Source organism: Spea bombifrons, chromosome 7 (assembly GCF_027358695.1).
Source record: "Spea bombifrons isolate aSpeBom1 chromosome 7, aSpeBom1.2.pri, whole genome shotgun sequence".
Taxonomy (NCBI): Eukaryota; Metazoa; Chordata; class Amphibia; order Anura; family Pelobatidae; genus Spea; species Spea bombifrons.
The window spans coordinates 26489393-26501468 of NC_071093.1; the positions used below are offsets into that span (position 1 = coordinate 26489393).

Below are 12076 nucleotides of genomic sequence, written 5' to 3' on the forward strand. Positions count from 1 at the left end.
ATCCCAGCTCCTTTAACTGAATACATATCCTGCTCACCAAGTCTTTTTTGTCTCGTTTCTTTTTTTCTTTATTACGCATTCATGTATGGTGAGTGGTATACTGTCCCTTTAACTATTCATTACAGACATAGAATCCAATGTTGCCAAAGTTAAAATCATTTATGTATTCATCTGCAGACAAAAAACTCCCAATATGCAAAAGGTTTGCCTTTTAGATTCTATGTCTAATATGCACTAGTGAATGCCGTCTTTAAAAGATCTAAATATTACGTTCTCCATCTCCATTATATAATTGGAAGCAAATTTGGAAAAGAGATAATAACCCAGTAAATGAAACCCTGTATAGTTCCAGCTCCTTCTTGTCATTCTCTCGTTTATGTACATTGTATTTACAGTCTCAGCCTCAATGGCTGCTTATTTTGTAATCTTAGATACTCAGAAGAACTTTCAAGACTTCATTTACCAACATCACTTACTTTGAGGCTTGAAGATTCCCTTACTAAAGAATATAACTTCACAACCTGTAACGAAAAAAATATACAGTATAAAATACACATTGATCTGTAATACTAGAGGGAAATATTTCATATCAGAATATTAGTAAGCAGTGCTTGATGGCAAGCAAGCCAAGTTTTGAACCTATGGAGCTGTGATATCACCAAGCAAGTCTCCAATCGGACATTTAGGCAACAACTTACAGGTGCTTGCACCAGCAGCCATTACAAACGATCTTTTGCTGACAAAAAGGAGTCCAGGCTGTCAAATGATGACCTTGAAGCTGTACAAGAACGTCCTTAATGGCTTCTAAGCAGAGCTTTTTAGAACATAGATGTACATCCATTGGTAAAGAAGGGGTTAAAAAATGGTTGAGGAGCCAATGTGTAGGGCGGTCATATAGGATTTAGTGTTAAACAGATTTGGTGTAAGATATTACTGTAGGTGAGAGTTTGGGATCTAATAATCAGTCAGTGGTTTAAAAAAAAAAAAAAAAAAAAAAATTATATATATATATATATATATATATATATATATATATATATATATATATATATATATATATATATATATATATATATATATATATATATATATATATATATATATATATATATATATATATATATATATATATATATATATATAGCTAGCACAACCTAAACCATTTGGAAAGAATTGTGAAGTCCGAGATACTGAGTCATAAGCAGCAAGTTTGACATATATATGGACTTCATAAATTGCAAAAAAAAAAAAATAATAGATGCTAGAATTATCTCTGTGTCAAGCTCAGGAGAGAGAATAAAACCAAAATTCTCTATTTGGACTGGTATGGTTCCACAACACAAGGTGGAGGTCACTTATAGTTCCTGTAGGTATGCCTTCCCTCTGCCTATACCACCTCTGGGCTGACTTAGAAACTCTAGATGAACTGAAAAGGTATAAATTTAATGATAGGAAATGGTCAGGTGTGCTTGGTCAGGGGGGCAAGATCTAACTTCGAGTAAGTCGACATCTTTCTTTGCCCGAGCCCTACGGACAGAAAAACTGTGACTTCAACCTCCAAGTGAGTAGTTAAAGCATATTTTGTGGTGTTAGTCTAATTTGCTTGGGGGACCAAGGCACCCCATTTCTAAATCCTCTGGTGGCTGTGTTGTGATTTTGATTATGCCATTATAATTAAGTGTGGGTAGTATTACGGGGGGCATTAAATCATTATTTCCGGTCTAGGGTAGACAGCACATGCTTGAAGTAGGGTGCACCTGAGACAATCAGGAAATTAATGGTAACTATGTTAAAGGATAGGACTGACATTTCATTAATTTCAAGATCAGAAACATGGGTTTACTTCAGGGTAGTCAATGGAGTATATTCGGGGCAACCAGTGGGGTACCTCAGGACCCATTATTTTTTAATGTTTACATGCAAGTGATATTGCAGAAGGTCTTGGTGGTACGGTATGTATTTTTGCTGATGAAACAAATATTTGGAAGAGGGTTGATATTCCTTGAGGGATAAGCCAAATGGCAAATAATAAAGGTAAACTGGAAAAACCATCAGAGCTGTGGCAACTGACGTTTACCGTGGATAAGTGCAAGATAATGCCCCTAGAGCATAAAAACCCAAGGGCAGAGTATACACAATTGGATACAGCCATAACCCTAAGGGAAAGGATTTAGGGGTAATTATGTCAGAGGATTTAAAAGTAGGTAGACAATGCGATAGAGCAGCAGGAAATGCTAGCAGAATGGTTGGTTGTACAGGGAGAGGTATTAGCAGTAGAAAGAGGGAAGTGCTCATGCCATTGTACAGAGCACTGGTGAGACCTCACTTGAGTATTGTGTACAGATTTTCCATCTTTTTGTGTTTCTTACCTTGAACAAGTATCGGAGGAAAACAAGTAAAATTGAAAAGGCTCCACATGTCCACCAACCAATTATGGCAAAAAATATCGCATTCGCAAATAACCTGCATGTTATTAATCTGCTTTCATCAAAGGATTCTAAGGGTCTGCAAGAAAACCAAATACTTTTGCTTATTTTTGTTTGGCGATATACTTCAGGGAGAGATGGATATTAAAAAAAATAATGCACTGCAAGAACTGACTACATGAAATGTCCCTAATCATGAAAAAAATAAAATTAGGTCTTTGCCCGTAAAACAAAGGGTTCTCCCAATAAGATTTGTTACAGGGAGAGAGTGTTATATGGGTACAGCTGGCACTCTTTTAAATTAGAGTTTTACATAAAGTAGGATAAAAAAAAGGCCAAAATCACAATATGTAAAGACAGTATATGAAATAAAAGAGCTAAGGCATCAAGTGATGATCTAGTTACAAACGTTTTTCAATCATATGCAAACCTTTTCAATTTCATCCAGAGTGATGATAATATTCTAAGTGAGAATTTAAAAAATATTCCACTCCAGTATGCTATACAGGTACCAAGCATGAAGAGAATCAGATGATCCAGAACAAAGGATAATCCCATAGACTCTAACCGGATGGCATCCAGTTCTGGCAGGAGTAATCCATCCCATACATATTCAAACCATTCATATCTATATAAAAAAAAAAAAAAAAAAAAAAAAAGCAGAAGCGTTATATGATGCCATTATCAAGGTCTTATTTTATGACTAATGGAGTGTCAACAAAACAAGCATAAACCAACTCAATGGGCTTGGAAAGGATGGGTACAACAAGATTTCCACTTTTTTCTCAAATGATTTGTATAGTAACCCATTTCCGGTTTGTGTGACGCAAGCATTTATTTGGTTTTTCTATAGACATACTGTTATTAGAACTGCAGGGTCACAACATGGAAGGAAACCACAGCATGAATACTGCTTGGTTCTCCATCTGCATTTTCTGGCCTTGACAGTTTTTCAATAATTGAATCAACAATGTCCAAAACGGTAAAATTTTTTACTCTTCACATAAGTCTTTGTTATAAATATTTTATTGATGTTTCTTATAAAAGAATGAAGAATAAATACATACAAATATACATTGCACATTCTTTGTATAGACAAAAAAAGGTTTAAAACATCAGATTTACACTTTGCTGTAATTAAAAATGTATAATATGTACAGAGTTCTTACAATTTGCAGTGATTAAGAACTTTATAGATTGTACAGAAAATGCTTCAACCTAGTTAGATCTATAAATTAGTTTATCATAAGTCTTAAATCTAGCTGCACAGCATAGCTTAACCGCAAGGCAGACCGAAGAATAGGGCTTAACCATAATGTGACCAGAGTACATGTGTATTTTTCTTACATTATGGTTTTACAATTTGTAGCACTTTTTCAGGTATATGCTGAAATAAAACTATTATAGCCATAGGAGACTAGATTTAAATGTAAGAACACACTCAATCTGAGCTTACCTCAGTAGAAATCTGCATATATATAAAAAGGGATACACGCTAAACGGGTTTACTGCTTCATCCAATGCTGAATAAAACTCTAAACAGTGTCCTGTAAAACATGTATAAAATTATCTTGTGTTTCTAAAAGAAATCTTGCCATGACACTAGCAATTTACAGTTATCTCTTCAGGCTACCAAAATGAATGGGTTTTGCCTTGCAGTGTTCTGCCGCAGTGGGGATCACTAATAATGTTTAATTAACATTAATAGAATAATGCTTTCCCGAGTTGCAATACTGTTCATTTAAGAGGACCCTATTAAATAATTCATACTACAGAACAAGCATTTCCCAGAACGGTGTAGAATTCAATTTACATAATATTACCAGTGTATGAATTGCACAGGCGCCAGGTTGCTGCTTGCCAAAGACTGACCTGGAGCACACAGAATTCATAGGTGTCCTCATTTAAGTCGCTGATACGGCAAGCCAATTCCCACCATGACTAGTGACACAATGTTCGCACTCTAAACTAGGAGTATTGTTAAGTGGAAAAAGTTGGTTGGGAACAGTGGCTCATACTTATAAGACTATAATGTATACCCCTATAGACTTATTGTGCAGCTTTCAATTCATTACAGCAAAAAAAAAAAAAAAAAAAAAAACGTTCCAAGTTCACAATTATATATTTACTCACACACTATATAATTATATACATACATATACATACATACATACATATATATATATCATACACATATACACACACACACACCACAATGTGACATACCAGTCCTAAGAAGATTATACAGTTGCACCCTATAGGCAAAGAGTAAATACGACATGCTATACACTGGAAGACAAGGACCATAGAATCGCAAAATCTGAAAGAAAGGGGAGAAAACCAAACACACACACACCAGTGACAACTTTGGTTAGCATTAGAATGACTATGTTGTTTGGAATTACTGAACATTGTATCAGACCCCTATAGTTTAAATCAGATGTTATCACAAAGTAATAATTCATCAAAATAACCAAAAGGGCTAGAATTGTATAGAAACCTGCGCTGTTAGAATTAACAGTTTTCAGGCATTCCTCACTAATCTAAACCAGCTTCTGTTGAACTTATCCACCATTTTTTTTTGACGGTACATGTTTAATACAGTTTGCATGATTTTCTTTTGTTGGATTAATTATTGAAGTAGAGAATTAGTATGATGTATAACAGGGTTCGACAAACCCCCAGACGCTAGCACCCAGAGCGGTCCTGTAATGCGTGTCACGTAACCATACTGGGTGTCTCCCAGCACACGCCTCACCGTGCCCCTCACAGAAAACATAGGGTGCTGGATTCATGATGGCAGAAGATAAGCAGCAACATGGCTAATCTCCACAAGGTGAGAGGGGGAGTAGTGAATGTGAGTGCGTTTATACTGTGGTATCAGTCAGCATGTATATGTATTGTGTGCGTATACTGTGTATGTATATCTATAGAGCTATAATCAGTGTGTCAACGTATAGTGGTAGAGTCAGTATGTCTACTGTATTGAAGTGCCTTATTCAGTGTGTTTGTGTCTATAGTGTTAGTGTAGTGTTAGCCAGTATGTATGGACTCGCATGTGTATAAGAGTGTGGTGCTGTTTGTTACAGTATGGTATAAGTATGAGTGTGTATGTCAACATATAGTGTTAGCGTGTGTGTATTAGTGTATAGTGTTAGCATGTGTGTACATGAGTGTAGAATGTTAGTGTGTGTGTTACTGTATGGTGTTAGTGTTTGGGAGGATAAGATGTTAGCATTTGTTACTGTATGGTGTTAAAAGTGTGTAAATGTTAGCATATGGCAGGACTCGACAAACCCAGGGCACCAGGAAAATAAAAATATGATTGGGGGGAAAAAAAGCTGGGTCCTAACTTTTTTGGCTAGCTCCTAGATCCAAACCAAATTTGTCGACCTCTGATGTATAATTACATAAAAAACTAAAATCAAATAAACTCAGTTGGTTCCACAGTAAGTTTTCCAGAAACATTACATACAAGATCTTTCATTTGTTTGCATCTCCCATTGGAATTTGTATCTCCCATTGGAGTATCGCAAAACAAACGGAAGATCCAATAGTACACCACCTCTGAAGCTTTAAATTTCTTTATTTCAGCCTCCCCTACACTAAAGAAATGTTACTTCTGTGATTCAGGAGAGGAGGCCCCAGAGTCCCTACGTGCAGCTCCAAGTTTTTAAAACAGAGCTAGCATATCCCAAAAACGCCACAATAACAAGCCAGACCATTTCACATTTATAAGGCTCAAATAACAAATGTACGATTGCATAGTAGTATTCTTATTTATGGAAAGTACCGTATTTGCTCGATTATAAGACGAGGTTTTTTCCAGAGCAAATGCTCTGAAAAATACCCCTCGTCTTATAATCGAGGTCGTCTTCTAATCAGACATCATTCTGCTGGGGCCGTGATGCTTACCGGGCTTTGATCGCGAGCAGCGTCTCTGCTATTAGCTGCAGGAGAACAGGAAGGAAGCACATAACTCCTCACATAACTCTACCTCCCCCCTCCTTCCTCTGGGGGCAGGGCCAGAGAAGTTGCTCGTACAGCTGGGCCCCTGCAGAAGTCTGCGAGTGGGAGATCTGCAGTTCAGGTAAGGGGGTGGAGGGGTGGGGGGTTTGAGCGTGTGTGTGTGTATGTGTGATTAATGGAATGAATGAGTATTTAAATGTTTGTGAATGAGTGTGTGTGTGTGTGATAGCATGGATGTGTAAGGGGGGTGGGGGTGGTAGCATGGCATAGGGAGGCTGTAATCACACTTCTAACATCCCCGGGTTCCAGCATGTACTGGCTGCCTTTGCTTGATAGGAGTGTTATTGCTGTTAGTAGTGTATATATATATATATATATACACACACACACACATTTTAACCCCCTATATGCCCCTCTGCCCCATGATATGCCTTTTAACCCCCTATATGCCAGAGTGGCATATAGGGGTATAAGGCATATCATGGGGCAGAAGGGCATATAGGGGGTTAAAAGGCATATCATGGGGCACAGTTGCATATAGGAGGGTATAAGACATTTCTGGAGACAGAGTGGCATATAGAGGGTTAAAAGGCACATCATGGGGCAGAGTGGCAAATAGGGGGGTATAAGGCATTTCTGGGGGCAGAGTGGCAAGCCTGGGGGCAGATGTGCATAACTGGGGGGGGCAGGTTGGCAAATAAAAGGAAATAAATATATTTTTCTCAATCATAGCTTTTATTAAATATGAAAATTGTTTACATGAATTAATATTTACTAGTAAAACTGTTTTCCTATAGGGTAGTCTTATATTCAGGCTTTTTGTTTTTTCCTAAATTAATATTTTGATTTTGGGGGGTCGTCTTATAATCGAGCAAATACGGTATTTCAAATATTTCACACGCTACCGGTTTCAAAAAATAGCAGTCACATTTAGATAAGAAATAAGAAAATCAAATATCTTTCTTTGTGCCCATAAGCTTTGCAATGTTTTATATTGAATTAATTCTGATGCTTTCCAAATAAAATACAAGGTATAAAATAGACAAAAAAAATATGTACTCACCTGTCCAATATGTTGCAAGACTGAAGCAGAAATTGTCACCTGTGTGTAAATAAATTGGTAAAATGTTTTAAGTAGTGACTATTCCTGGAAACAGCAGAATGAGATGGAAAAAAAGCCATGGTGAAATACAGGAATCAGAAATAAAAGCCTAAAGTGGGAGAATGCAGGTGAATTTCAGGAGTTAGTTTCAACTCACCAAACGTATACGTTAAAAAGTTTAACATTACATTAGATCTTGGAAATATTTCCATATTTATACAACCAAACAGCAACACGTTGCTCCTCGACTTAACGGAAACAAATGCGGCTACACAAAATGCAACATGTACATTCGAAAATCTCCCAAAGGACCAAAGGCAGAAATTCCAAAGCCCCTAGGGTACGTTCCCTGGAATCTATTGGTAGCTCAGTCTGATGATAATGCACCACAAGAGAGAAATACAGGGGAGGAAGCTAAAGACATGAGAGGTAAGGAGAGAGGAAAGAAAGGGCAGGGACACTTTGCAGCACAGCTTGAAAATTTACCACAGCCACTACATAAAAGCGCTGCCCACTCTGCTCAACCGACACACTCAAGACATGGCACCAGGATGCAATATGGGAAGCAGGGAGTGTGATGCTGTGGGCAATGTCCTGCTTAGAAACCTTGGGTCCTGCCATTTACGTGAATGTTGACACGTCCCACGCAAGCATTGTTACAGACCATGCATACCCTTTCATGGACACGGTATTCCGTGGTGGCATAAGCAGGATAATGTGCCATGCCACAAAGCAAAAATGGTTCAGGAACGGTTTGAGGAACGAATTTAAGGTGTTGACTTGGCCTCCAAGTTCCCAGATTTCAATCCAATTGAGCATTTGTGGGATGTGCTAGACAAACAAGTCGGATCCATGAAGGCCCTTGGAATCTAGGTCTATGTCTGGTCTTGGTGCCAGATACCACAGCACACCTCCAGGTGGTCATAATATTACAGCTGATCGGTGTATAGTAATGGTACAGCATAACTCCTATCATTATATACTGAGCCAGCAGGTGGTACACCACAACTCACATCATTATAGAGTGAGCCAGACACAGACTGTGGTACAGCATATCTCCCATTACTATACACGGAGCCAGGTACTGATGGTGGTACGCCATAACTCCCATCACTATATATGGAGTCAGACACAGATGGTGGTACAGTACAACTTCTATTATATAACAAGCCAGACAGATGGTGGTACACCATAACTCCCATCGCTATACAGCGGTGCATTTTCGTTTGCATTTTGTTCCTTTTTCATGCTGTTCTCTCACACGTACTCCCACTCTTATTCAGGCTCTCTCCCATTCTCTCACTCGTCTTTAACTGCACTCTCACACTGTCACTCATGCTAGCATGCCAACACTATCACTCACTGTTATTCACGCTGTCCTCTCACACACAATCACTCACTCATTTATTCATACTCTCACACTCTCTCGTTCACACATTCACTCACACTGTCTTACACTCTCATGCTCCATTACTTTCATTCTGTCTCTCACATTCTTACTCACACTATCTCACTCCTGCTCTTTTTCAAACTAGGTTTAAGTACACTCTTTGTGTCGCTGCTTCAGATTTTTTTTCTTTTCTACTGTGTATTCACAGGATTGAAGGGAGGAGCTCATTTCAAGCTCAGTGTTGGGGTGCTTATAAAAAATATCAAAATGATAAACACAGAGGTATTGGGGAATTTGTTCAGCAGTAAATTAGCTGGACTAGCAGAGGTCCAATGGACAGATATGGTTCAATCAAAGCATCCTTGGTCAGTTTACTCTCTGGTTAGAGGGGCCATAAAACCATTTGACAGATGCCAGATCCAGAAATAAGTTGTTTTAAAGTTAATTTGAATTGTGAGAGGATTAATGGTTTGTAATGTTATAATGGGATATTAATTATCTGTCTCTATTGAGGCCAGTGAGTAGGGTATTAAAAAGGTATATTATTTTTCTCTCTCTCTGGGTGTGGAACAATCCCATCAGTACTGACAGCTTCACATTCAGAATGCTGTGTCCAGGCTGATAGAAATGTTCTGCAATTAAACAGTTTGTGTAATGCTTGGCCTGTTTCTCCCACGTACATCGCTGTTGAGACTTTGTACAAGGAGCAAACAGCTTTTATAAAAAATTTCCAAAGCCTTTGTCCTAGCAACATTACATTTTTATTTGGCACGAACGTGTAAACTACAGTGTATACAATGCTAATATGTACATATTTTTCTTACCTCATGAGGGCACCCCGCTGTTGCGTAGAGTATTAACACTGCTGCATTATGATTACTTTGTGGTTGCACAGTATGGAGCTTGGCAGACATTACTAAAGGACTGTTATTACTATAAAGAAAAAAACATGTTTTAAATATCTGACCTTTTAAAAATGCAACACCTTGGTTCTTCACAAATGCTGGCCAAATATGATTTAACCATGGGGAAAAAAAACCCACACAATGTATGAAATAACTCTATATAAGCTTTACGGTACAGAATTGTTAAACCATGTTGATAATGGTCATAAAGAGAATATACAATAAAGCCTTAACATCACTCTAAGAATAATAGCAAAGGATTCAGAATAATCTCACACCTTTTGGAAATACATTAAAAAAGCTTAACTGTTCCAATTTATGAACATGTACCATTGGAGTTTTCTATCCACTAGCATTGGCTAGACAATTGATATATGCTAAACAACTTGTTATATGAGAAAATAGGATACAGTAGGATACAGTACCTGGATATTCTATAAAAATCCTCATATGACCAAGGCACATGAAACCTGTAAATACTGAATTCTCTTTCTGTAAAAAGAAGATAATGTTAAATGTCTAAACCTAAGAAAATCCATGCCAATTATACTGTAATGTTCTCAACAGCTTCTATAACAATTATGGATAAAACATATACCCCTTAAGCCCCTAAAATAGCACTAAGACCTAACAGAGCTTTCTGAGCGCACTAAATCTGGTAAGACATTGGCAACTGCCTATTTAGCCCAGTAGAAGATCTCATGGATCTCATACTACTCCACTGTTTCTGGTGTGGGTCTTTACCACTTATAATGAGAGAGGTTGAAGGTCATTACATCTACTGGACTACCGACGCAGCTTATATATATGCAAGGTGACACAATTATTCATTCTTAAAGCAGTGAAGCTGTGTTTGAGCACTCCCATTCCCCTTCCTGCTGCCGTGTACTTAAAGCTATCCCTGTATGAACCACTCAAGAAAGGGGGAACTCCAGGTAGCCCACCATGGGAATTCCCAGATACGGCTACATTGCTGGGTTTTAGATAGGGAGTGGAAGATATGGAGTGGGTTCCATCTGAATACGCTGTTAGGGCTCTGATTATATACAATATACTTTACCAGAAGATCCTGTACAGTTCCTCTTAACAACAATGTCATATGCTTGGTATATCTGTGTGAAAACAAAATTATAGCAATAACATAATGAAAGCTCAACAAATCCTTACCCATTGTTATCAACTGTGAATACTTACTCTATTAAATTCCTCAAGCTGCACAAAATGAAGAAGTCCAGTAGAATTTAACTTTATAATACTTGATGACAACCCTGCAAAGAAGCTGCAGTACATTAGTACATGTGTTTAAGTGCCGAAATAAGTCAGCCTATAATTCAGCTGTAAACAGGGCATTCACCTATGTAAACAGCAGCTAGTAACACGTTGAGCTTGGTTTTAAGATGAAAAAGTGCACATCAGGGCTGTCTATTCTGGCACATTTTAAAAATCCAATGGTGATCCCCACTGAGAATATACACTATATAAGAAAGTATGTCGACACCTGACCATCATACCTATATGATCTTCATGGATATCATATTCCAAAACCATGCATTTATAACAACCTCCACTCTTCTGGGAAGGCTATCCCCAGATTCTGAAGTGTATCAGTATATGGCAAAATACTATTAATCTCGTTTACATAACTGTTATCAACAAAGTCATCTCAGTAAATCATTGACCTCCACTAAAAACAAAGTGTCCTTTTCTGGCCATTTGCAATACTGAAATGCAGAAGACAGGCGTTAGATTACCATGTGCTTAAAAGGCACATGGTAATCTAACACAGGATCCCCCCCCCCATATCCACTTGCCCCATTCCAACCGATCAAGCCAAATGCCATGCAGGAGATGTATTCAGGGAAATACATTTCACTGCATGTAACATACTTACCGACAGTCAAATCCAGCACTGGCTTGCTAATCACTGCAGGCAGGGGGTCTGTTCGGACCTCCAACATGCATGCGTAGAAAGCATTCCCATTGATGTAAATTTTCCTTTATCTTAGATGTCACAACCCTGGGTTGCAAAGATCCGTTTGCTTTTACTTATTGTTATGTGGTTCCATCGACACCACCAGGGCGATCTTTTGTAAAGGTAACCCACAGGTGGGGGGAGTACAGACAAGGGGTGGTTTGGAGAGGGAACCTCCTATGTAGCCCGTTTCTTTGACTTCCAGGAGAGGGTGGTTCAGCCGGCGCAGTCATGGAGGGCATGCACGGCTGTATGGTGGTCCTTCCTGAGGAAACTTTAAACTGCTACCGCTTGGGGTCCCAACAGCGGATC

The 12076-nt window shown here is 38.3% G+C and overlaps 1 protein-coding gene across 1 annotated transcript in view; it reads right to left on the minus strand.

Annotated features, from left to right (window-relative positions):
- The window catches only part of PGAP1 (post-GPI attachment to proteins inositol deacylase 1), a 43553-nt gene that overhangs the window by 5448 nt on the left and 26029 nt on the right, over positions 1-12076 (minus strand). Inside the window, exons 15-24 of the mRNA XM_053472228.1 lie at positions 10987-11060; positions 10853-10904; positions 10218-10284; positions 9712-9820; positions 7459-7497; positions 4653-4746; positions 3883-3973; positions 2857-3054; positions 2370-2505; positions 477-521 (exon numbers count right to left, since the gene is read on the minus strand). Coding sequence (XP_053328203.1) covers positions 477-521; positions 2370-2505; positions 2857-3054; positions 3883-3973; positions 4653-4746; positions 7459-7497; positions 9712-9820; positions 10218-10284; positions 10853-10904; positions 10987-11060 — 905 coding nt within the window. The remainder of the gene's footprint in view (positions 1-476; positions 522-2369; positions 2506-2856; positions 3055-3882; positions 3974-4652; positions 4747-7458; positions 7498-9711; positions 9821-10217; positions 10285-10852; positions 10905-10986; positions 11061-12076) is intronic.